The following is a 25253-nucleotide window of genomic DNA, read 5'->3' as shown; positions in this document are numbered from 1 at the left end:
TTTATTGGTTGTTGGAGTTGGAGTTGGTGCGAGGTGCGAGGTGCTTGTGAAGTCGAGAGTGAATTCGAAAGTGAAAGAGGTGGACGGCAGTTGGTGCTAGTGCTGGATTGTCCATGCGGAGCGATGGAGAACCCAGGCTGAGGACACGTGCGTCCCTCACTCCTGCTGCCAGCCTGGCTCGTCGAGGATACGCCACTTCAATCTGTGTGTTGTTGCTCGCGATTACGGCGAGCCAATTGTGCGAGCTCCTCGGTACCAGTAATCCATTTCGGATCTTCTGCAGTTAGCATGGTTGATACCAGACAGAGAGACGACCAACGGGAGCATGGCGTGCGAGTGCTCGAACGCAGCAGCCAAAACAATAGAGTGACGCTGAAGACAACAGGTGGATTTGCTGGCGTCATGGAGTGCTGAGGCTTGTTAGTTATCGCCCTAGTAATCCAGGAATGGAAACGGGATATCCTAAATGATACTGTATTTCAGTGCCCACGGAAACATTTTCGCGAGTGTTGATATTTGTGTTGTGTAGCTCCCGATAGTAGCGAATCCCTACAACGACAACAGGAACATCTTTTTACAAGCTCCAGAGTACAATTTTTGAGTACGAGAATATATAAACTTCATCGTCGTCATTGCTTGGGCATTCCCTGCGTTCGAGCACTCGCACGCCATGCTCCCGTTGGTCGTCTCTCTGTCTGGTATCAACCATGCTAACTGCAGAAGATCCGAAATGGATTACTGGTACCGAGGAGCTCGCACAATTGGCTCGCCGTAATCGCGAGCAACAACACACAGATTGAAGTGGCGTATCCTCGACGAGCCAGGCTGGCAGCAGGAGTGAGGGACGCACGTGTCCTCAGCCTGGGTTCTCCATCGCTCCGCATGGACAATCCAGCACTAGCACCAACTGCCGTCCACCTCTTTCACTTTCGAATTCACTCTCGACTTCACAAGCACCTCGCACCTCGCACCAACTCCAACTCCAACAACCAATAAATCATGGCCTTCACGATTGTCATCAACCTGTACGCCAAGGACGGCAAGGACGTCGAGGAGCAGCTGCGCGCCAAGCTGATCGAGGCCTCGCAGGCCTTCTCCAAGCACGACGGCATCATCGGTTGGTACCCCTTGCAGAACACCACCGACTCGCGCAAGTGGACTGTCATCACGCGCTGCGAGCAGGAGAGCGTACGTACCGCATCTTTCGCTTGCATTATACCCCTCGATGGGTGTTGTACACCTTGAACTCGATGGTCGGTTCCTCGAGCTCGGGACTTGTTGCACCTTGAGACTGACTAACTGTACTTTGTGCTCTGCTGTTTTCGTCCTCGCCGATTGCTGCCATTCCACGAGCAGATTCTAGACCAACACCGTGAGCTCCCGGAATCCAAGGCGTTCATGGAGGCCTTGCTGCCGCTGTTGGAGAACGGCAAGGACAGCGTCGACCCGCAGGTGTCCAAGGAGCTGCTGTAGGTGCGATTTTGATCCCTTCAAGAACGGCATCACGGTGGCCGTCGCCAGGCCAGAAGTTCAAAACACGCTAACACCGCGGAGACGTGTCAAGTAGCAAAAATAGTGATAACGATTCGCTTACACTTCCCAATCCATGTTGGCCTTCGCCCGACCGATGACATCGCAGCCCACTTCCTCCCGTCTGCTTTTGTTTACGAAAATGAGTGCTCCACTCGTTACCGCGAGCTGTTCGCAAGGCTGTACATGTATTGTCAAGTTGCAGTATTATGGCAAGTTTCAAGTTGCAACACTACTACAGTACAGTGCCTGTATGTCAGAATCATCGTTAATGAGGTTCGCTGACGATCTTTGGCCAAGCTCCGTTATGGTGCTGTACGAATCATCATTGATGAGGTGACGTGAGCTCTAGTTAACCCTTTCGCGCTAAAAGGATACTTTTTTCGCCCTTTAAGGGTTTTTGCAAAACATGGTGCGAATGAGACGTGTCCAGGGGCGCATTTTGTGCCCTTTTAGCTTTTTGAGGCCTGACGTACTCACGTATTTTGTTACTACCAATCACAGCAGAGGGTGCAAGCGCATGCCTTGGTCTGGCTCTTTAAAATACGTGCGACGTCACCCATTTGCGTTCATAAACTGAGGATCCCCCATCATTTTTTTTATCTTACCGAATCAACCCTCCCCTCAGCGCCAGTCACTGTGTGGCCTTACAAACAGCTATACACATGCATCATTCAGTTGCAGTGGAGCTATAGTTAAATTAAGACACACGCACTACCTCAGCCATGCGCACCAGCTTTCTCGATTGGGAAGACAAACAACTTGTTCAGATTGCCTACGAGTTTGAGAAGGAAGGCATTCGGATCACATGGGCTTACGTGGTGCGTCGCATGACCAAGTCTAAGCGGACAGCTGCCGAGCTTCGGCTGCGCCTCGCATCTCTCAAGCGGACGTATGGTAAGTTCGTCAAGGACTTTCCGCGCTGCTTTTTCGGTGGATCAGCGCCAGAGCGGTGTTTGCTGTCGTCTGCAGATGCCCGGCACGTGGGGTCGTCAGGAAGCGTAGCAGCGAGGCGGAAGGTGGAGCCATCAGGCAATGCAGTAGTGAGGCGACAGATGGGCGCAGTGACGAAGCGGTCGGCTGCGGTGATGAAGCCGTCGAGCAGTGCAGTGATGGAGCAGTTGGGCGGCGCGTCGGATTCGTCGATCACTCCGGCGATGGAGCAGTTGATCTGCGCGTTGGAGCCGTCGGCGTGCGCAGTGGTGAAGGGACCTGGTAATGCGTTGGGAACACAGTCGGTCAGCGCAGTGCTGGAACTTCAGGCTCCTCCCCGATTGCCAGCGACGTCTTGCTCTTCGTTGCTCCCGCTGCATGACGCAATACGAGTCCTGACCTTGATATTTAGCAATATTACTGCGGGAGACATTCGCCAGGACGCTGGTAGAACGCAAGACAATGCGGGGGAGTTGCTGCCATCCGGGGTTGCTGCCATGATCACGGCTCTGGGGCCATTGAACACGCATGACATCTTTCTTGATGTGGGCGCTGGTATTGGCAATGTACTAGCTCAAGTTGCTCTTACTACCTGCATCAGCAAATGTGTTGGGGTCGAAGTTCGCTCTGATTTGTGTACTCTCGGAGAAAAGCACATTCAAAGACATGCTGATTCATTCCCACTTCTGCGGAAGGTGGTTATGAAGGCTACAGACGTACGAGACGTGGCACTATCTGTACGAAGTCCAACTTGTGATGCTACAATTATCTACGCGAATTACTTTCTTTTCGAAGAATCAGCAAAGCTGTTTGTAGCCCAAGAACTTAGCGCCATGCCAAACGCACGAATTATTGTTGCGACTGCTCGCTTCTGTCCGCGACACAGTGGTAGATGTTCGCAACCATTCTGTCTCCGCTGGAAGCTAGCCGACGAACGGATGGTTGAATGCAGCTGGAAGTCTAATTTGACCCCGATCTATATTTACAACAAAAGATAGTGATAAACCCACCAATACTACAAACTTCTTGAGCACTGCGAGGAACGCGTCTGCACGAACACCAATAGCTTGGCCGACAGCATATTCACACCATCATCCCGACCATCACCACTAGCAGCGGTGGCACAACCATCCCATCCAGCAGTAGCAGCAGCACAACCTGGCCAGCATCGCGCCAGCTTCAGCAGCTCACCCACCGACGACAGAAGCTATAAGATAATTTGACGCACAACGTCTGGCTTTGGGCTTGGTTCAGGTAGGTTGCGCTTGGTAGGATTACTTTCAGCAGCAGTGCTTTTAGCTTGAGCTAGAGACGAGCCCCTGCGAATGTAACCTTTCACGGTGAACAGATCTTGGAGCAAATAAAACCTGTGAAATTTATCCCAACATGTCCAAGATTGCTGTGGACACATCCAGCTCGTTGGGGGCTTCTCGTTTACTTCTTGACACAAGGACACACTGTGAGTAAGGCAGTATGTTGTTACCTCTGTAGGGTAGCGATCCTCCCAGCGGCACACAACACATCTGCGTCGTTTCCGGCTCTTCTTGCTGTGAATTTGCTTCGAGGCAACGGCAGTGCATCGCTGGACGGGAACGTTCGCGCTGGGGGTCGACACTGGCGTCGGCACAACGCCTTCCACATCCACGACATCGTTTAGTGAACTAGTTCCGTACACCATACGACCCTCGCTGGGAGCTTCGATCCACTTGCCATTCATGAGCTGACACGCCAAATCCATGACAAATTCGCGATGTGGATCACGCGCAGGAGGACCGACTCCTGCTAGCCGCCGCGTCAAATACGCATTTGATCGAGCAATATCTAGCATTGCTAAGGCAAGTTTTTTATGCCACTTCTTGAAGGAGTGACCATCTGCAATGGAAAATCTGCCTCGGATCTGGTCCAACCTGTCCACCCCTTGCATATTCTGGTTGTACTGACCTATGCATGTCGGAGCAGCAAATTCTTGTGACGAATTGCCCACCATTCTTGTAACAGGTGTAATCGTAGATGGGTCGGCATTCGACACCATGTTGACGATGTCGCCGTCGCACCATGACGCAGCGATCATGCTATAATCATGGGAGATGGCCTGGAGGAGGTCGCCGCGCGTACATTTAGAATCATCCAGGATCGTGTGACGAGGGAAGTGCTTCCTGTTAGATTTGATGGTTCCTCGACCGTAAAGACCTTTGAGCTTCAGCTCTTGAAGCAGTTGGACCGAAGTGTAGTAATTGTCCATGTTGATGATGCGGTTAGTACCGAAAAATGGCCTCACGACCTCCAACACGTGCTGTCGAATCTTAGACACCTTGTCAAATTCTACTCGCAGCGACAGTGCTTCTTCCTGTCCAACTACGCCATCGAGCCGGTCGCCAACATCACACCTACTGCAATGTAGCTTGTAGTTTAGAGCGATCCAGGTAGATGAGCAGCAGGCAACATAGAACCGAAAATGGTATTTACCCGTTGGCTTCATGGGATTGAACACGATCATGTGCCTTCCTTGTCGAGCCCGACACGCTATACTGGCTTCGTCCAAAGCCACATTACGTCCAACCTTGACATAGAGACCACCAGTCACTTTCAGCAAGTTTAGTAGAGGTCGGATACGAGCAGCAGCGTCACGATCCAGTGTGGTCGGTACAGCATTGAAACTCAGGCAGCACCGCAGAAGTTTGAAGCGACTTAGAGACATCACGCTATCCAGCGAGACGGAGTTCCCACCAAATATCAGGTCTTCTGGTTGTTGGCCCCAGTAGTTCGCATATTCACCTTTGTCGTTCAAGGCCATATAAAACATGATGCCTAGGAACGCCATCAGCTCCGCGAGTGTGAATGGTGCTCCAATTTTGATGTCGTGCACAATAGCATACTTGTTCGTCTCAAACAGCACTTGGCGCCAGAAGTACAGAGGCAGGTACGCAAAAAAGCTGGAGGTGGCCGAGTGTTCAAACAGGTGTTTATACTGTGGTAGAAGGGTCGTTTTCGTTGAGCCGTCGGCAAGCTGGTAGAGGTCAGTCGGCGCGTCAACTTCTCCGTTGGGCTCAAATCGCAGATTTCGAATCGCTTCGACTTCTTCCATATTGGCAGGAAGCAAAACACCCGGATCAAATTCTCTGTATTCTTCCACCACTTGCAAATTGTCGTCATCATCCACGTCAATGTCATCGTCGGCGTCACCCGTTACTAGCCCTTGCCAGTCGGGGTTGTCCTTCAACCGGGTAAGCTCCTTGTAGTTCTCCACTCCAGATTGAACACATCCGACACTCACATGTTCCACAGCGTTCTGGAACTGAGTATCCAGCCAGCGGATCTCAAACAGTGACGCAAACTTTCCTCGCATCGGACGTCGGCAAACACGCCCCACAATGTATGCCGGTCCGATAGGGCGGTAGAGCTTGGACTTCATCCAGGTCTCGCGCTCCGGAGTGAATGCCACCAACTTATTCATGTATACCTCCTGCAGCATTATCGGAGGTGTCCTCGCTGGCTGGGTCCGATGTAACGAGTCGGGCGTTTGCCCCCGAGTTGTGGCTTGTGGCGTCCCAGGAACAGCGCTTGATACTACAACAAGTATACAAATATTCATATTAATACATACATGATGAATGCTTAAACAGCAGACGGCAACAAGACAACTACGCACCCATTCCATCGCCACGTCCTTCATCACTGCCACGTCCGCCGACGCGGCCACCACTGCCACGATTACAACCACCCAATGTCACGTTCACCGCCGCAACTGACACTACCATATCCACCATCGCCGCCAACAATGCCACGTCCGCCGTCGCCGCCACTACTGCCATGTCCGCCGTCGCCGCCACCACTGCCACGACCGTGTCCGCGTTTGTTTTGAGCTCCATCCACACTTGGCCTGGATGCCGCCAGATTACCGCTGCCGTCTTTGTTACTGCCTGTTGCTGCTACGCACCACCACGCACAAATATCATCAGCTGCAGTCACTACTCTTGAATCAATCGGATACGCACCCGGTGCCACGCCATGGCCGCCATCGCGGCCATCACTGCCTCGCCCGCGCTCGCGCCCTCCTCGATCTTCGTCCACTCTTGACCTGGATTCGGCAAGCTCGTTGCTGCCGTTGTCGTTTCTGCCCCCTGATGACATAACAACCCCTCATGCGTCGTTAGCACCACCGCCGCGAACGTTCACACAAGCAAGACTCGTACTTGTGAGGGCGGCAGCATACCGAAGAACAGCAGCCTCGCCAAGAAGGTAATCGACGCCTTCTTGACCGTCTGCATCACCATCCGGTCGAACGTAGCGATAGCGCAGGTCCAGACTACGTCTGGGAGGCGGTTTAGAATACCAGCCAGACTTTTTGAGCCATGTCCACACGTCATTGAATGCGACGACACCGCCCAGATCGCTTGCTGCGCTCGCTAGGTGGCGCACCCGTCGACGTGGACGCTTCTCTATCATTTTTCGCGCTTCATCGCGGTCGCGCTTCGGCATCCCCGCGAGGGAGAAAAATCGGTTGTGTGGCCTGCGAGCGGCATGGGTTTTATGTCTCAAGGCATAAATTAATAGAGTTATGATGCAAGGCATCATTTATTCATTACTCTAATTGATACCAATCGGTTTGGGAAGGTGATCATTTTATAGGTTCGCGCCAAAAACTAAAATTCACCCCAGGGTCTCTTTGGATGAGTAAATCGGTCAACGGCATAGTGAGACAGAGATATTTACTCCCATTGGTGCTTATGGATAGAGCGGGAACAGACAGGCATAGGATTTCCCAATCAGATGCATATATGGAAGACCAAATCAGTAAAACTCACAATTCATAATAGCCAAGCGCACAGCAGTTCAGCGCTCATCTCTGCTAACCAGCCTTGTAAACTCAACTCTCTGGTCTATCTATTCCTCTGCTAAACTACCTTTCCCCACTGCACTAGACGTCCATACGACGTGTCCCGCACAGACCGCGGCTAGCCTGCGGCAGGCTGCCTGCCTCGCTAACCCAGGGCAACTAGCTTGCGTCGCCATCGTAGTGACGTGTACGCAGCTTCAACCGCGTCATCGCGCGGAGACGAGACTGGTATGGTATTTTACGAAGGCTGCGATTTCTTACTGCGTAAATTTCGTTGCATTTCAACCAATGATCGTCGAATTCGTCTAGTCGCCGCAATAAAAAAACATATGAGCCAATCCGCTGCGTCTTTGGAAACTACCGTGAAAACCTTAAAGGGCGAATTTTGTACCCTTTTAGACCGTCCGGCTTTCTCTATCCCGCATCCGGGAGGATAGTGAACAGCACTCAAGCCTCACGCGAGTACCGTGAAAACCTTAAAGGGCGAATTTTGTGCCCTTTTAGATCGGAGTATCTTGACCTTGTATAGTATACTTTATCCAAGGGCGTCGCGAAAGGGTTAAGCTCCGTAGTGGTGCTGCTTCCCCTTGATGCCCGTAAGCAAGTGCCTCAAAGTCACACTCGCCATCGCGTGTTCGCGCCAACTGATCCAGGACTGATCTTCGGATGTAGAAGTTGCCACTGGCGCTCCAAAACGTCACTTGCATGGTTGGTTGTATGGCAAGTTCATCATCACCTGCAAAATAAATGGTCGACTATACCATGAGCTCAACGAACGCTGGAGCATGAACATGTGTGTGAAAACTATGTGGTGCGATTGATGATGAGGATGCTTCACCGGCAGATTCGCCCGATCAGCGCAATCAGCGCAATCAACCAACGTGCCACACAATCAATTTCTCGCTCTTGATCCGGATGGATCCGTTTTTCAGGATTACTGGTAATTGAAAACTACGCCCGGGGAAATACAAGTATTCTCCGAGTCGTGCGCTCACTTCTCGTTTTGACAACCGCTGCACACACTAACGGCGTTTTCTTCTAGCATGGACTCCATCACACGCGGGCACAGCCATCTCTCCCGGTTATCGCAGCTATCCGTTGTATCAATTCCACGTGATACGAGCCGAAAAACAACTATCGAGTCTCCATCATGCATGCTGCACCGACGTCCCAATCAAAAGTTGGTAATTGGCTCACGCAACGACAACTCGCAAACGCTGGTTCACTTGACAAATGTGGTCATGTACGGTATCATCAACTCCATTTTGACCATTCCAGCCACGTACGGATACGCTGTTATCATCTTCAGCCATCGCGACTTCGCCCATTTCATGCCGGCGCTGTCCAAGCTTGTCATCTACTCCAGCGCCGTGCACCAAGTCATGTTTACTCTGCTGAGTTCCATGCCGTTCTCCATCGGACAAGTGCAGGACGCCGGCCTCATCTTCCTCAGCACTATGGCCTCCTCCATCTGCAACTCGCTCGGTGAAGACGTGCCCGTAGAGGCTAAGGTAACGACAACCATCGTCACGATCGGGATTGCCACGGCGTTTTCGGGCATTTGTCTCGTGGTCATGGGGCGCCTGAAGCTGGCATCGCTCGCGTCATACCTGCCGATGCCCGTGATCGGTGGCTATCTGGCCTTTATCGGCATCTTCTGCCTCTACGCCGGTCTTGCGCTGTGCACGGGTCTGGTCGTCAACAACGTCGAGTCCATGATCAGCGTCTTCGACAGCGCGCACGACGTCCTGCTGTGCGTGCCGGGTATTCTGGGCGGCGCGTTCCTGCTCGTTGTGTCCCAGCGCTACGACAACTCGTTCATCCTGTCGGCCGCCATCCTGGTCATGCCCGTGGTGTTCTTCTTCATCATGCTGGTGGGAGGCATCTCCATGGACGATGCGCGCGACGGAGGTTGGGTCGACCCTGCCATGGATCCTGCCACTGTGTCGGAGCTGCTCAACCTGTTCGACTTCTCCCAGGTGCACTGGAGCCAGCTGCCCAAACAGTTCGGGACTGGAATCGGGTTAGTGATCCTTGTGGCGCTGTCAGCCATCCTGGACGTTGCCGCCATCGAGATCGATATGGGCAGTAAAGTGGACATCAACTACGAGCTCAAGACCATCGGCTGGTCCAACGTTGTGAGCGGTCTGCTGGGAGGATACACGGGCTCCTACATCTTTTCGCAGACCGTCTTCACGTACCGCTCCAAGACCAACTCGCGCGTAGTTGGTGTCATTGTCATCATCGCCGAGTTCGCCATCGTACTGGCGCCCGTGTCCGTCATGAGCTACGTGCCGCGCTTCTTCTTCGCCGCCACGCTCATCTTCATCGCCATCGACCTCATGATCGAGTGGCTCGTGCTCACGTACAAGAAGTTGTCGCTGCGCGAGTACGCGGTGCTGTGGATGACGTTCGTGGCCGTGAATGTCGTATCGCTAAACCTGGGCATAGTCATCGGTATCGGCATCGCGATCCTCAACTTCCTGCTGGGCTACGTGCGTTTACCCGTGGCGAGCCGCCAGCCAAGGACGTCGGGTGCAGCACGCACACTGGAGGAGCGTAGAGTACTGGAGCACAGGCGTGACGCTATCGCGTTCTTCGAGCTGAGTGGTTTCCTCTTCTTCGGCTCGTCGGTGCAGATCCTCGACGGGGTACAGAAGGCCGTGTACGTCCACAAGAAACTACCAGGCAGTGACGATGAGGTCGGCGCAAACTACCTCGGCGACGCGGACATGCCTCTCACGCCCGAAGAAAACCGCAAGCCCTTGATCGAGTGTTTGGACGGAACGTCAGTGACCGACCCGGACGCAGTGCCGACCGAGTACGTCGTCATGGACTTCACGGGTGTCACGGCGATGGACGCCACGGCTGCGCGCAGTGCGTTCTTGATCCTGCAGAAGTACTGCGGCAACCACAACATCACTGTCCTGTACGCCGGCGCGCTTCCCAAAATCCGCAACCTGTTAGTGAAGAATGAAATCACGGGTGACGAAAGTTTTTATTCAAGTGCAGAGTCGGCTCTTGCGTTTTGTGAGAATCAATTGCTAGGCGGTGCAAGTGCCAACTCGACCAGTCTCCACCAGTGCAGCGTCTCTCGATCATCAACGACCAGATCTTCGAAGAAATGCCAAGACTGGGCGACGTATTGCTAGCTGGCGGTGGTGAATGCCAGCAAATAATTGTTTGAAAACCACCCAATAGGACTTTCTGAAGTTGCAATAGGAAGTTTGTCCTCCTGTGAATGAAGTTTATCCCGGGCAAAGAGTCTGCTAAAACGGACCGTTGTGTCCGTTTCGGCCGTCGATCTGGTCGTGCTCTGCCTGCGTGAAGGTTCAGCGACACTGGGCAAGCACGGCAATGAGCAACAACAATCACGAAGATGACCGCCGCTTCAGCCGTTTGCTATCGTCGCCGACTCCTCTTCCTCCGGCAGCTCCGGCCAAGACGCAAGCTCTGCTTCGGCGTCGCCGCCGAGTACCCCCTCGCGACGTCCAGCAGCATGAACCGTGGTTATTCCAGAGCACCAACGTCCGTCCGCTCCCTGTTATGCCTCTAGCGTCTCCGAGCCTTTCGCTTTCAACCAGCGACACCTCGTTTTTCTACCTGGATCTCAATAGTTTGAAGAGTTTGTTACCACCTTCTGACACTCGAAGTCGTCCGAGGAGCAGTGAAGATGCCTATGGCAGCACCGTGCGCTTCCGAAATGCTCGTGGGCCATCAAGTCGAGGACGACAAGCGCCACCAGCAAGACTGGAGGCTTTGAATCTCAGTACTACTCAAGCGATGGACAAGAAACATCGACACACGAAACGGAGGAGACAAGTGGGTCTCGTGTCGAAGCACAAGCTGCGCAGAAAGGCATTACGTCTTGATTCGGCCAAGGTGCGGCCGTCCTCGCAAGAAATGCTGGACGCCGATGCTGCTGCTGTGTATTTATCCCCATCCAAGCATGGTAGCAGCAAAGCGAGGAAGAATGTCACGTTGCAGCATGTCGGAGAGCACCGCCCTGGGATGAGACGCCGACCAGCGATGCATTACGCTTTTGACTACGATTCGGACGGCCAAGGGCGGACGGAAAGGCCGGTGACTCCGCTTGAAGATCTCGATGAAGAGCAACGGCAGAAGACGATCATCGCTACGCACTTAAACTTGACATTGGAGGAATACGAGCGTCTCGATGCTGCTTTCGGGAATGGCTCACAGCCCAGTGGTGCGTCTGAGGACGACCATTCCATGACAGAAAGGTATCGTGAGGAATTTCACGCGTTTGACGTCGACAATAGCGGATCAATCTCTCCCGACGAACTGCGGCAGCTACTGCTAGCTTCTGGTGAAGAGATGGATGACGCAGAGCTGGCCTCTGTTATTCAGCAAGCCGACACAGATCATGACGGCGAAATCAACTTCGACGAGTTCATCGACCTCATGCGCGCTCGCAAGCGCCTACTGCAGGTCGCTAACCAGATGGGGGTAAATGGCAATGGGCCACCAACGGTGAGCAGTACAATCAGTCCTGGACTCGCGAGAAATGTCGGTGCTTCTGGGCAAATGCTACCTCCTTTGAAACTCGCGGCTCGCCAAGCGAAGCGCCATCTCCAGCCTCAAAGCCGCTCGCTCGCTGGTACTCGAGCGACTCCGTCGTGTCTTCGCCCAGGCTCGAAAGTCGACATTGGGGATCTACGGCGAGAACTTGCGCTCTCGGAATACGGGATGCAGGAGCTCAACTCGAAGGTGCGCGAAGGTTTGCAGTGGGTCCAGCAGCACTGCCCCGTGAGGTCGCTCAAAGCGCAGGTGTTCTGCCATCGGTGGGGAATGGAGAAGGTGCACCAGCTTTTCGTCCGCCTCCAGTCGCAGCAGATCTCACGCGCATTTCGGAAGTGGTCAGCCTTCCTCATGTTCGAGCGCAACAAGATCAAAGCCAACCTGTTCCTCAAGTGCAAGGCTAGTCAGAAGATGACGGCGATCATGACCAAATGGAGACGGAAGGTCACTCGACGCAAGTTTGTGCGCTGGAAGACCGAGTGCGTTCTGGACGCCCGCAACGAGCTCCATTCTGCAGCGATCGAGATCCAGCGAATCGTCCGTGGAGACCTCGCACGCTTGCGTCGACTGCGTATTCAAGAGGAGGTGGCAGTGATCCACCTTCAGGCACTCGTTCGAGGCCGCATGGCTAGAACTGTGGCGAGTCGAAAGCGTCGAGCGAAGTTAGAGCATGAGGCGGCCAGCTTGCTCCAGCGATGCTACCGCGGATACACAGGGAAACGACTCTCTCGAGCCCTTTTCAAAGCCCAGAGGGAGACACTTGCAGCTTGCCGCATCCAGCGCACGTTCCGTACCTTCCAGCGACGCGAGCTTCTGCGAGTGATTCAGCTTACCAAGCTTGAAAACGACAGTGCAGTCGTCATTCAGTGCAACGTTCGCAGGTATCTCGCTCGAAAGGAACGCAAACGCCGAGCACGGTGCCAGTTGCGAGAGCGCAGCGCAGCGGTCCTCCAGCGATGCACCAGGGGATATCTTGCAAGATGCCGAGTACTCACGTTGAGGCAGCAAATCCACGCAGCGCTGATCATCCAGTGTTTCTCCCGAGTGTGCCGATCACGACGTCGAGTGCACATGTTGCGAACCGAGAAGCAGTCCAAGGAGCGCCACGCATTCGAACGCAAGGCAGCGACGCGAATCCAGGCGAGATGGCGCTGCACCAGCACGCGGAAACGCTATTTGCTAGACAAGCAGCGTCGTGCAGAGACCCTCAAGCTGGAAAGGTTCCGGAGACTTACCAGTGCCGTGGTCATTCAGTCGTTGTTCCGCGGGTACCTAGCTCGTCGCCGTGCGCAACGTGCTCGCTATGAACGGCTGAAGTGGATGAACTTCACTCTCCTGAACAGCAGCGCGTTGAAGATCCAGGCCTTTTGGCGCGGCTTCCATGGCCGCCTAGCTTCGCATTTGCGGCTGCAAGCGCAGAAGGCACAGCAACACCAAGAAAACGAGGCGGCCAAGCGGATTCAGGTCATCGCAAGAGGAAAATTAGCTCGCGAAGAGCGCCGTAAACTGGACCAAGAGCGTGCAAAGCTAGCATCACAGCAGCGAACGCGGGTGAAAGCTGCTCTTCGCATCCAAAAGGTGTTTCGGGGCAAACAAGCTCGTAAAATGGTGCGGGAATTCCAGCACAAGCACCGCGAGGAAGCGCGTCTAGCACTCGAGCGGTTGGTTCACCAGACAAAGACGCGAGCTGCGACAAAGATCCAAAGCTGCGCTCGGCGGTTCCTCGCACGCTGTCAGTATCTCCACCGCAAGCGTGAAATGGAACTTCGTACGCAGCAAGAAGAGCTCCGGATCACTAAAAATCATGCCGCGGTCGTGATTCAATGTGCCATGCGGCGTGCTGGGGCTAAGCGCATTCTTCTGCAGCGACGACGCGAGTTTGAAAAGCGCATTTCGATGATGGCGTCCGAGAAGGCCCACGACGAGATCGAGAGACTCCGTCAGGAGCAAGAAGAAGAGCTACTCAAGCTCAAGCTGCAGCTCATGTTCCAAGCGAGCACCGCCAACGAGGAGGCCGCTAAATTGCGCGATGAATTGGCTCAGCAGCGTGAAGAAGAGGAAGAGCGTCGCCGAGAGGAAGCTCAGGAGTTGGCGCGTCTTCGTCTCGAGACACTGATGCAGCAGCACGAAATTGACACTCGAATCGAGCAGGACCACCGGAAGAAGCTCGAGGCCCAACAACTGCGCGAGAAACTAGCGATGGAGAAGCAGGCTCAACACGAGAAGGAAGCTGCTATGCGTACACAAGAGAACGAGGAGTTAGCTGCGCTCAAGATGGCCACGATGTTGTCAACCAAACCCACAAGCAAGCAGGAGGAGCAAGACACGGAAGCCCGGACGCTACAACAAGAAGTCGCGCACCTGAAGCAGGCTGCCCTGGCAATCCACAAGGATCAAGCCCGTTTGAAGATCCAGGCTGTGTGCTTGAAACACATCGCTCGCAAGCGGCTAGCAAAGCTACAACAACAGTTAGCAGCCATGGACGACATACACGACGAGGAACAGCGCGTTAGACTCAAGGCTGAACACCAAAAGGCGTTGGCACTAGCGAGACTCAAGGCCATGATGGACGACGAAGCCCGAGCTAGAGAGCAGGAGATCAAAGAGCTCGAAGTCGAAATGCTTGAGCGCGCTGGGAAGGAGAAGGAGCGCATCGCTCTGCGAAACGCGTCTGCGAGGAAGATCCAGTCTCAAGCCCGCGGGTACTTGGCTCGGCAGCGCGTGAAAGCCATCCAGCGCAAAATTGACAAGGAGCGTGAAGACCGTGCGAAGGCCATGCAGGAGACCATTGAAGCGGCTGAGGCAGAGGTGGCTGAAGCACTCATCGAAGCTGGCGAGACCGAGGCGAACGCAGCTGAAGCTTCCGAGGAGTTGAATGCGGACGAGTGGGTCGAGTACTGGGACGAAAACGCGCAGGCGTCGTACTTCTACAACATCCGGACGCAGGAAGCGAGCTGGACTCGGCCGGTGTCGACGCCTTCTGCCAAAGCCATGGAAATCGTGATGACAGCAACGGGGCTCACTGATGAGCGCGAGCAGGAGCCAGGAGCTGGTTACATCGACTACGCTGTCGCCGAACAGGTAGACGCTAATGGGAATCCGGTCCCGGCATCCACAGCCGAAAGCTACGCAGACGAGTACGGCTACTATGATCAGTACGGTCAGTACCATTACTACGAGCAAAGCAACGCGGCGTACTATGGCACGCAGGCATTCGGGCAGGGATATCCTCAGGCGATGGGGGTGCAGCCCAATTACGCAGCGGCGGCAGCTGCGAACTATGCGTACCAGGCAGCAGCAGCAATGGCGTTTAATCAAGCTATGATGTACGGCGCACCAATGATGGGCTATGGTAACCCTGCGACAGCGCAACCAGTTCAGCAATATCCTCAACCTTCAGAAGCAGTGGCAACAGCATCCACGTCAGAAAGCGAAAGCTCTGGGGACGCTGTCCCGCCAGATCCGTGGGAAAAGTTCTTTGACCAGTACACCGGGGCAGCATACTACTACAACAACATCACGGGAGAGCAATACTGGGCATAGGAAGAACAGAATACCATTGTCAGAATCGACTCGATAGTTGCAGCGTAGACCACAACTTTCGAGTACTATATGTCCACATTAGTCCCGGAATACTCAGTCTTCGTCCACGTTCATCATGGAGCTATCGTCAGAGAAATCCAGACTTGAGCATGCTAGTGACTGCCGACTGCGTTCGATGCTGCTGTAGGATTGGTTCAAGCGCCGAGAGAGCTGCGAGTTCCCATCCAAGCCTCCCGCCCGGCGAGCAGTCAGTGCAGCACTCATTGGGGTGAGGCCACTTGTTCTAGGGGCGTCATCCGGCGGCTCTGCAAATTCAAGGAATGACCCGGACCCGCCAGACAGCGATTCCTCGAAAGCCACGGTTATCATGGACCCTGCGAGAGTATCTTCGGGGGCATATGAGAGCGCCTGCACCACGAGATAAAAGCAAGGGTGTTAGAACGCACAGCATGCGAGATACATGCATTACGCCTTACCGCATGATAGGACTCGATCGCTTGCTCGAGATTGCCCTTCATATGGTAGGTGAAACCTAAGGCAGCAAGAATGGATGACTGTAAGGGAGCACAGCACAAAGTCAGCAGATCGGCCGCTCAAACTGTTGCTACCCTGGGCTACCTGAGAAAACAATGCTGTTTATCAAACGTACATTCCGCGGTGATAGCCGAAGTGCGCTTTGAAAATACTGAATAGCCTGATCGAACTTCCTGTTCACATCGAAAGCATAGCTTTCAGCGTCTAGATGAGGGTCAGACAAATCTCCAAAAGCACACCCACCGTAGCTTGCGGTACGAGCATCCAAGGTTGAACAGAGTTGGTTCCCACGCCTCCATGAGTCGCTATAAGCAGGAGACAACATATGGTAAGAATTCTGGGTCCTTCTTACGGCACAGGACACAGCTCTTACCTCTGGGAGGCCCTTGCATAGTTGCAATGCCTTGGTGAACATCTCGATTGCTTGGGGGTAGTCTTTTTCCTTGTAGAATACGCTGCCCATCTCGTTATAGACCAACGGGTCAGTGGGGCAGATTACGCTCGCTTGCCGAATAAACTCCTGTGCTTGGACTAAGTTGTTGGTACGTAGGTATTCCATGCCAATGTACAAAGGCGGTAAGTGCGAGCCAGGAAAGAGAGTGGAGGCTGTTCGATATGATGACATGGCTTGGTCGCTTTCATCCTGTGCCGCAAAGGAATTTCCAAACCCGATCCATGCCGGTGCGTAGCTCGGCTCTAAAGATGTTGCTTTGCTGGAAAATGCACACCGATCCGATGAGTGTAAACTTTTTCAACGTCTTTGGGCACCCCGCATCCGTGGTTTGTCGTACGTACTGGAAATATCGCTGAGCAGCCTCGTACTTCTGAATCAAGAGGTAGTAGCAGCCCACAGTATACCAAGCCGATGCTTTTGTCGGATACACATCCACCTAGAGAGAAACATATGAAGGCGTTACATGACGCTGATAGCTATAGGTATAAGCACATTTGATAAAAGTTACCATTTGGTGAGCGTAGTGGAACAGCTTTCGCTTCTTTCCCAGCTCTACCAGCGTACCCACATACACCGAAATCACGCGGAAATTGAATGGGTCTCGCTCGCGAACGCTGGAACATCCACGTATCGGTTAGTAAACTGAAATACGCACTTGTCGATATGTAAATTCATGCACCTTTCACAGATTTCGTATGCCTGCTGGATATCATGCTGGTAATAATATGTTTCGGCTCTCGTAACATTCTGCCGATCCGTCCGTGTTAGTACTTCCACTCAAGTACATCGTATCAAAAAGGTGCTGCGTCTGTGACGTACCAGGTCTAAGTTATCCATCAGGCCGAATTCTTGCTCCACCTCAGTAAACTTCTCCTCAACGGACGGCGTTGAATCATACTGCAAACGAACTCAAGCGAAGACTGTAAGCCAACACGAACAACTCCCAAAAACAGCATGACCATCTTTCTTCTTCGCACCTTTCCGACGTGTGTCTGATACAAACACTCCAACAGGTGCATCTCATCGGCCGAGAAATCCAGCGACGCCACGAGCTCCTTCTCTTCTTGTGCGGACAGCATTTGCTTATCGAAAAGATGGAAAAACGCCTCTGAGCAGTGCACGTCGCAGCGCAGCGCAGTGCGAAAGAAGAGCGTGGCGTTCTCGCGGTGGCCAATCGCTTCAAACGTCTCGGCCATGAGCAGCGCCAGCGACGACACCACATTGATACCCTCCCCTGTCGCCGACATTTTCTTGGCGAGCAGCACCACATCCTCCTCTTGCTCGGGTAATACCGTCCACAGCAGCTCCAGACACTCGTCCTTCTGCTTGATCGCCAGCTACAGCAGCAATCGAAACACTTAATCAGCATAAAAGCCACCCGAAAATCTCTATTTCAACACCTCTACGTACCATGCACCTGCCCAGCAGCAGCACCGCCCTGAGCGTCACGTGACTAGCTGGGCCCTCCACTTGTGATAACCTGGCCTTCTTGATAGCGTGGATCGCGCGGTAGAACTCGCGGTTCACGTAGCACGCGTCTGCGAACAGCAGCACGTCGTCTGCGTCCCTGGGCGACATGGTCAGCAGTTTGTCCGCGTAGAAGAGCGCGGCCGCCGCGTGATGCTGGCGACTGCAGCTCTGCACGAGGCCCCGGAGTCTCCGCACGACCTGTATATTTTTATCCTGCGCTGGGAGGACGGTGGTGGACGTATCTGGGCTCTTTTTATTAGTCAAAGGAGCGTCGCATTTGTCCTCCAAGTGCGTCGGGTGTCTCACTGCGTCCATGGCGGCGTTCTGTCCTGCGTCCTGCTCCTGCTCTGTGTGCAGCGGCCTGCGGGCAGTGATGAAGGCGGCGGACTGAGCCACTCGTCGTCGGCGCTTGTGGGCGCGCGCGCTGGCTTCGTCCGCTGCGCTGGAGGTCGCCGAGTCGAAGGCGAGCGTGCGCGTGGTGCACTCGGGCGTCTGGACAGGCGACGGTTGCCGCCCGCCACGAATAGAAGGGACGGGAGGCCGCGCCGGTGTTGGAGGTGGTGCCATACTGGAGGCAGCGCGAGGCGGGAGCAACGGCGAGAAAGGAGATCACGGACACAGGTAGCGCCGATACTGCCAGCAAGCGATGCCGGAAAATTGTCTGATAGTAGTACTATTTTGGCAATACGTGATGCCAGTAATTTTCCTCAATATCGCGAGCTACTATAGTAATATGGATGAACAAAATTCCGTACTGCCAATCCCTGAGCGAGATGTATCGACGAGGTGGTCGAGTAGGACGAGGCGTTCGACTACTTGGTGTCCATGAGCGAAAACAAGGAGCTGCTGATCTTCAGCCGCATGAGTGCGAAAGGAAGAAAAGTAGGACGTGGTATGATGTATTACGGGGCTATGCAAGTCAAACGATACTTTTCGCAAAAACAACCTTCAGCAATCGCATTCTTCCAGATCTATACAGCAGCAGAGCGTGTGGAGGATCAAGCGTGTCCACTTATGGCCACTGCCTCTCGACGCTTTTTTCAAGGGTGTCGAGACATCTCAACAATTACCCAGCAGTTGTGCTTTTTACGACGATCGTAGTACGTGACCCCTGCAAACTCAAATGCAGGCACCTGAAGGAGGAATTCTGCTGCGTCATGATACGAGACACCAGCGAGTAGAGCCTCAGTATCAATTAGAGCTTGCACACGCTTAGCCATCGCGAACTAAAGAACGCTTTGCCATGGGATTGAGACATGCTTCACATTGGAGTGGATAACCTCGTAACTCTGCGTAACCTGTAAAATCTTAGCGCTCATTTGTCATTCGTGCCCAACAGCGAAGGCTCATCTGGCTCGCGCCGCGTGACCGAGAGTGGAAGGAGGCGGTGGTTGTCGTTCGTTCCCAATAATCCAATGTTGTTGTCTCCTGCTGCGAGATTCCACGCCGTTCGCGACAACCGCTGGGGTATTGTTGCGTATCCTTCGGGAAGGCGCACGTGTTCAGGTAGAAGTTGATCACTTCCATGCAAAACTGGTTGACTCGGCAGAGTGTCTCGAACTGTCGGACATCGACAAGGCTTACTTGACGCACATCACACAACGCCTTCCGATCTTCAAGACTCAATCCAGATTTCACGCTCGTGTACCACTGGTCGTACTGTTGCTGCTGCTACGAGGTATCCGAACGTAGCAGCATCCGAAATGCATTTCGAACCTCATCGTCTGTGAGACCGCAATGGTAATACCCGAGCAGGGTCAGCACAATGTAAACGTCAGGGTGGCTGAACTCAAACCGCTCCGAAGGAACATCCTCGGAAGGAAAACGCAAGTTTCTTCAGTCACGTTGCAGGTGCAGTGGGGCCCGTAGTCGACGCGATATCGCTTCTCCATGCAATATCCCAATACACCGACCGCTACCAGCCCTCGTAGCACCAAGAGCGGGAACATGTACGATGAAAATTTCTGTTTATGATCGCCCAGAGCTTGGTGCAAACTCACACTCGAGTCCGTAATTACTGTCACTAGTGATTCACGGGCGGTTCCTGCTCCAAAACTATCCAGCAACATGAGCTCAAACGGAGCGTTGTCGATCGGATCCAGTACCAATGGCTCCTTCAGTTGTTCTCCCAGTAGTTCGGTGCCCTCGACCGCAGTGTTCCAAGAGCCACGCACTTTCGTGCCGAAAGAGAGCCAGGTGCACTCCTTGCGGCAAGTCAACATAAGGAGCACCACAGCTCCCGATCGTACATGGGTTTCTGTGCTCGATGCCGACTGCTACTGCGCGCGAGGACGTTGTGGGCGCCACGCTGGCGCTTCGTCGCTAGCTGCCGACGCTGAACCAGGACCCGAGAAAGTCAAGGCGGACCACAACCGCTTTTCCTGCTCTGCATTCGCTCCGTCTCAACTGCTGGTGGACAGATATTCCAGCAGACCTGCTCGCCTTTCTAGCTGGAACTGCAGTCAATACTCCGTCTTTCTTCACAGACGTTTCGGAGCGGCTCGTCAAAGAAACCCAGCAAGACCGAGAAGAAGACGTTCATGAAGCTGCTAGCGGAGACCAACAGTACGCCCGTAGAGTGATTCCATTCAGCTTCTCATAACCTCCAATCCAATGCAATTTTGCCAGACGTCAGTGAGTATTTTACGGGGTCAGCATCATACCCCAGTGGCCACAAGGCGGACTTGGCACTTGCAGTACAAGGTAGTAGGTCGCGACAGGACGAAGTAGAGCAGCAGTAGTCTTGTGTTTGCGTCGTCATGAGCCGTCGTCGGTCGCCCAGCAGCGCCGTCACCCGCGTGTCCGCCCTCACGTGCATGTAGCTGGCGGTCAGCAGCTTGAGCAGCGACTGGGGCACTACGGAGGAGGCCGAGGCCGAGTTGAAGCGTACGCTCTGGCGCTTGGCCAGCTCGTCCAGCAACCCAGAGCCCAGAGCCCAGCACCAACCAGCATTTCAGATGGAACGAAGTTCAGCAACGGCGCTACTGCTCGACACTGGACGGTACACGTGAAGCTTCATCGTGAATGAATCGCGCTCTCGCACACGACCCGTTGGCGACACAGGTGCAGGTTTCACAGACACCGCACCGACCGTCGAAAAGCTGCTGGCGCCACCCGACACAGACACACCACCCGCCGCTGTAGCCGCAGCACCAGATTTCACCGACACGTCGCCGCTGCTGGCTGTATCCGAAGACCCGGAAAACAAAGTCGCCACCCCGACGCCGCATCCACCGACGCGCCACTCCCGATCGTCGCACACCCGCTCAAGGCGGCCTCGCTCGCAGAAGCACTGCTTGCTACGCGGACGTCGCCGCCGCTGCCCAGCAAGCCCGCACCAGATGAAATGTCCACGCCGCCACCAACACCAGCCCCGCTTGCGCCGCCGACCAGAGAATATCTCCTCCAGCTGCAGCCCCCGTCGAGCTCGCGCCATCGGACAAGGCAACCGCACCCCCAACGCCCGCAGACGCGGCCAGAGACCCGCTGTGCACGCTCACAGAGCCACCGCCCACACTACTGGTCGTGCTAGCGCCAGACACAAATCCACTGTGCCACCGACAGCGCTGCGGCGGCCGCCGCTAGAAAAATTGCCACGCCGTCCTCGCGGGACGACACGGACACAGAGCCGCCGCCAGCGCTAGAACTGCCAGTTGATCCACCACGCCACTTGCATCTGGCGGGACGACACCACCGCTCGCCACCACTACAGAGCCGCTCGATGCACTCGCACTACGACCGACAGCAAACTTGATGCGCCAGAAGCAGCATTGCCTGTGCGAACAGACACTTCGCCACTCTTGCTTGGGCCCACCACAAGCGCGCTGAACACCGTCACGCTGCCACTGACAGCACCTGTGCCGCTAGACAACGCCACAGAACCACTCACAGACGAGGTACCACTGCTTCCGACACGCACCGACCGACGGAGCCGCCGCTGGACACAGCACTAGACCCGCCAACCACGTCCACAACAGACCCGGACGTGGTGGAGCTAGAGTTGCCGCTTCCCAGCGTCACACTGCCAGATACACTTCCGGTAGAAGCACCACTGCTCACCTCCACGGACCCGTTGGCTTCAGCCGCAGACGAAACCCGCCGACACGTTGCCACTCATCGCGGACGCATCACTGCCGCTGCCGCTCAGCACGGCCACCGAGCCACCCTGCACGAAGCCAGAGCCACCCAGCACAGACACCACACCGCCGGCATCGTCTCCAGCAGAGCTGCCGCCCTGCAACCGAACAGCGCCTGCCACTGCTCCCGTAGAAGAAGACGCCGCCAACGATGAACCACCGGCCAGCACAATATCGCCCGCCGCGGAGCCAGCACTCGAGCCACTGCTCACGGTAACATCGCCGCCGTCAGCCACAGAAGATCCCACCGACAAGGTGCAGCCCGACGCCGCGCCCGAAGCAAGGTGCTGCCCGACGCCGCGCCCGAAGCACTGGACACACGCACTTCGCCACTGCTGCTTGGACCTTCCCCGCTTGCGCAACGCCAGCATCGCACACGTACTTCTGATCCTCAACTTTCGACGCAGTACAGCTCAGGCCTTGGGTGGAGAACGCGTGCAGATCATCAGCATACACTTGGAGCTCCGACCAACTTTCGAAGTACGCAACAGCCATCGCCTCCCTCTCTGAGTGAGTCCAGTAACACCCCAACCGCGCGTTTCCTTCTCTCTCGGCTCTTCCCGTTGATCCCCTCGAGCTCTCCAGCTACTTCCTCCCGCCATCTCGAAGACCGTCGGGTCGAAGCGTCTGCAGGTGGATGGCGTCGATGGCGTCCTCCGCCGCGAATGCCAATTGGAGGTGGCCGTCAGAGCGATTGCACCAGCGCGGACCCCATCGACTCGATGGTGGGACACAGGCTAGTGCGAGTCGCTTCGGGGTGGGGGGCAGCGACGGCGACGACTGCGGCGCATCGAGCTTGGCAGTTGGCGTTTGGCGGTCCTGATGTCGAATGTAGAGTATCCACCAATCACATGCTCGAGACGTAGCTACATTTGTAAATGCATCATTAAAACTACATATCTAGTCCCAAAATGAGCTTCCAGCTCAACCTTCTTCAAGCTTGAGTATTACCACTTGAGTATTGTAATCAGAGCGACGTGGTGGCGCACTCGCCGACGCCGCGCCAGTTCCTGGGAGGCCCGTGCGACGGCATGCGCCATGTCGACTGCTGGCCATCGCCAATGTGCTGCTGCTACGAGGGCAGTTGCTGCTCGAGGGGCCGTGGAGGCCCCAGGCTCCGTGAGAGCCCAGAACCCCATGCGTCTCGCCCACTGCCGACGCTGGACACGAACGAACCCGCCCCGGTGAGTGGCGCCACTTGATTGACTGGGGAGAAGGAGACTGAGGGTTGTGGACTGCAATGCCAGTGAGCTGCAGCGGCCGATATCAATGCGCCGGCGGGGACAGCAAAGCTGGTGGAGGCCACGACGGCGGTGCTCTCGCGGGATCTTGAGTCGTCCTTCCTGTTCTTCGAGGACGAGGAGGCCCCGTCCAAGCCTCGCATGGCGGAGAAGAACGCCAAGGCCCAAGAGGCGGTGGCTGAGGCTGCGACAGAGAACGGGATTTCAGCTCGCCTAGTGGTGAAATGCCACATCGCACTCGTCAAGTGCGTCGACAAACTGGTCGTTGTCGAGGATTTTGTCCAGGGTTGTCACCACCGCTTCATCGTGGCTTAGTCCCAGACGCTTCAGTTCCAGCGACATTCAACGCTCAGGAGAAACCACTTGAGTCCCACCGAACAACCTTAGCTCTTCAAGTGTGTCGTGCAGGATCTCGAGCTTTCGAGCGTCCAATACTATCTGTCGATGGAAAGGCTGCTCGGAAATACTGAGCGGGTGTTCGAAGCCGGCAAGTAGCGGTGCATGAACTGCCGCGCTTCGCTCAGCAAAGGACCCAAAAAATGAGCGCGAAGGATTCGAGGACATCGACTCCGTGCGAAATACAGAAACAACATCGACAGGATCACACGCATGCCATATTCAATTGGCAAGCGGTCCCTGGGTCATTGACCAGATGCTGCACAGTCACAAATTGTTCGTGTTGGATCACCTCGAGTGCCAGCCAGTACGGATACTCTGCCTGTATCCACTGGCGCACATTGACCAGTTCATACACCAATTGAGCGCTAGACAGCTCACTGCTTTGCGTGGCTTTCCAGACGAGTCGTTCGGCCTTGACTTCCAGCACACAGAGCTCCATATACTGGATACCGCCACTCTTGAAATGATCTTTCGCTTTCGCAGTCAGCTTTTGAGTCAACGCGTATAGCGTTTCTTCGTCGAAAGAGCATCGCACGATATCATTCACAGTGAGCAGCTGCAATGAACTGTGGTGTCTTCTCATGTTCCAAATTGTTTGTCGCCGCACTCGGCTTTGATCCCTTGGCCTCTTGGGCTTTTCGCAGCTTAATGCCAAAAGCTTTCCTAAATTCCCCCTCCAATGCTGGATCCAGATCTGCACAATGCAAGACGTTGTAAATTTTGGGAACAGCACTATGCACGCACTTCCCCGTTTGTAAGAAGTGCAGTGCCCGCTCCCATCCGTCGATGAAAACCACTTCCAGCTTCAGCTCGGCGGCGGTTCACCATAGTTCGCTGCACTGCACAGCCATACTTTGGCAACCACGGACCGTACCAAACATCCCCTCGCTTGTGAATATCGTCTTCCGAGCTTTCTAGACGACGAACCACCTCCCGTAGCGCTTCAACCTCGTAAACAGCGAAGACTGAAGCCGGAAAAATTCGATCGTCAACGAGGGGATCAACACGAGCACAGAGATGCTTGTCCACCGTCACCGCCTCTACCATTCCCACGAATGAAGTAAAATTCCCCACTAAAGTTTCACACAAAACATTGTCTTCTCTGTTGTGTGCTTGAACCGGAAAACGGCGTTGAGCAGCTCGTCACTGTCGGTCTTTTGTCGCTGCGACCGCTGCAGCGACTCATCTGCATCATTATCTTCTTGGCTGCGCTTCATTTCCGGTTCTAGTTGACGAGTCAGTGCAGTGTTGGTGCTCCTAAGTGAATTTCTGAGAGTTTTCGGTAGCCTCAACTCATCACTCCCATCTGATGCGTTTACATTGAAGTGGTTGCCCGTTTAGTTTACATTTCGTCGTGTACCTCGGGCCGAGGAACAGCGCGTTACTCGAGACGAAAATCATCGTACTAGCAGGTAGCACATCGCCGCACTGGTAGCGCACCAGTACATATAGTTAAGGCACGGTTCAATGGAACAGTGCCACCTTGGCAGGACACAAGCAATTATACATTCATACGCAGCTATAGCTACACATACTCATCGCGTAAAGTGCAAAATTGTCTTGAGGCTAGTCCTAGCAAGCTTGGTCGCATGTTCACCAGAGTATCTTGTCAAGGATAACATCGGACGCAAGCA

The 25253-nt window shown here is 54.6% G+C and overlaps 4 protein-coding genes across 4 annotated transcripts; 3 read left to right on the top strand and 1 right to left on the bottom strand.

Moving 5' to 3' along the window:
* Positions 1–999: 999 nt before the first annotated feature.
* KRP23_2642 (uncharacterized protein) lies at positions 1000–1473 on the top strand (the record flags this gene model as incomplete). The annotated part of the gene is made up of 2 exons (XM_067887404.1): positions 1000–1188; positions 1357–1473. 2 exons carry the CDS (start codon positions 1000–1002, stop codon positions 1471–1473), a joined length of 306 nt encoding a protein of 101 aa, XP_067749993.1.
* Positions 1474–8454: 6981 nt separating this feature from the next.
* KRP23_2641 (putative vacuolar membrane protein) lies at positions 8455–10452 on the top strand (the record flags this gene model as incomplete). Its single annotated transcript, XM_067887403.1, has 1 exon — positions 8455–10452. The coding sequence occupies one exon, from the start codon at positions 8455–8457 to the stop codon at positions 10450–10452; it is 1998 nt and encodes a 665-aa protein (XP_067749992.1).
* A 631-nt stretch (positions 10453–11083) lies between these two features.
* KRP23_2640 (putative calmodulin-like protein 2) lies at positions 11084–15385 on the top strand (the record flags this gene model as incomplete). The annotated part of the gene is made up of 1 exon (XM_067887401.1): positions 11084–15385. The coding sequence occupies one exon, from the start codon at positions 11084–11086 to the stop codon at positions 15383–15385; it is 4302 nt and encodes a 1433-aa protein (XP_067749991.1).
* Positions 15386–15478: 93 nt separating this feature from the next.
* On the bottom strand, positions 15479–18410 carry KRP23_2639 (Anaphase-promoting complex subunit 6; the record flags this gene model as incomplete). Its single annotated transcript, XM_067887400.1, has 11 exons — positions 15479–15793; positions 15862–15939; positions 16035–16092; positions 16163–16224; positions 16293–16632; positions 16715–16809; positions 16882–16987; positions 17053–17120; positions 17193–17270; positions 17351–17710; positions 17784–18410. The coding sequence occupies 11 exons, from the start codon at positions 18408–18410 to the stop codon at positions 15479–15481; spliced, it is 2187 nt and encodes a 728-aa protein (XP_067749990.1).
* Positions 18411–25253: the final 6843 nt, after the last annotated feature.

The sequence above is a fragment of the Phytophthora ramorum genome (genome assembly GCF_020800215.1).
Source record: "Phytophthora ramorum isolate Pr-102 chromosome Unknown Phyram_PR-102_s0002, whole genome shotgun sequence".
NCBI lineage: Eukaryota > Oomycota > Peronosporomycetes > Peronosporales > Peronosporaceae > Phytophthora > Phytophthora ramorum.
The sequence above is the reverse complement of the archived record's forward strand: the minus strand, read 5'-3'. Positions and strand labels throughout refer to the sequence as shown.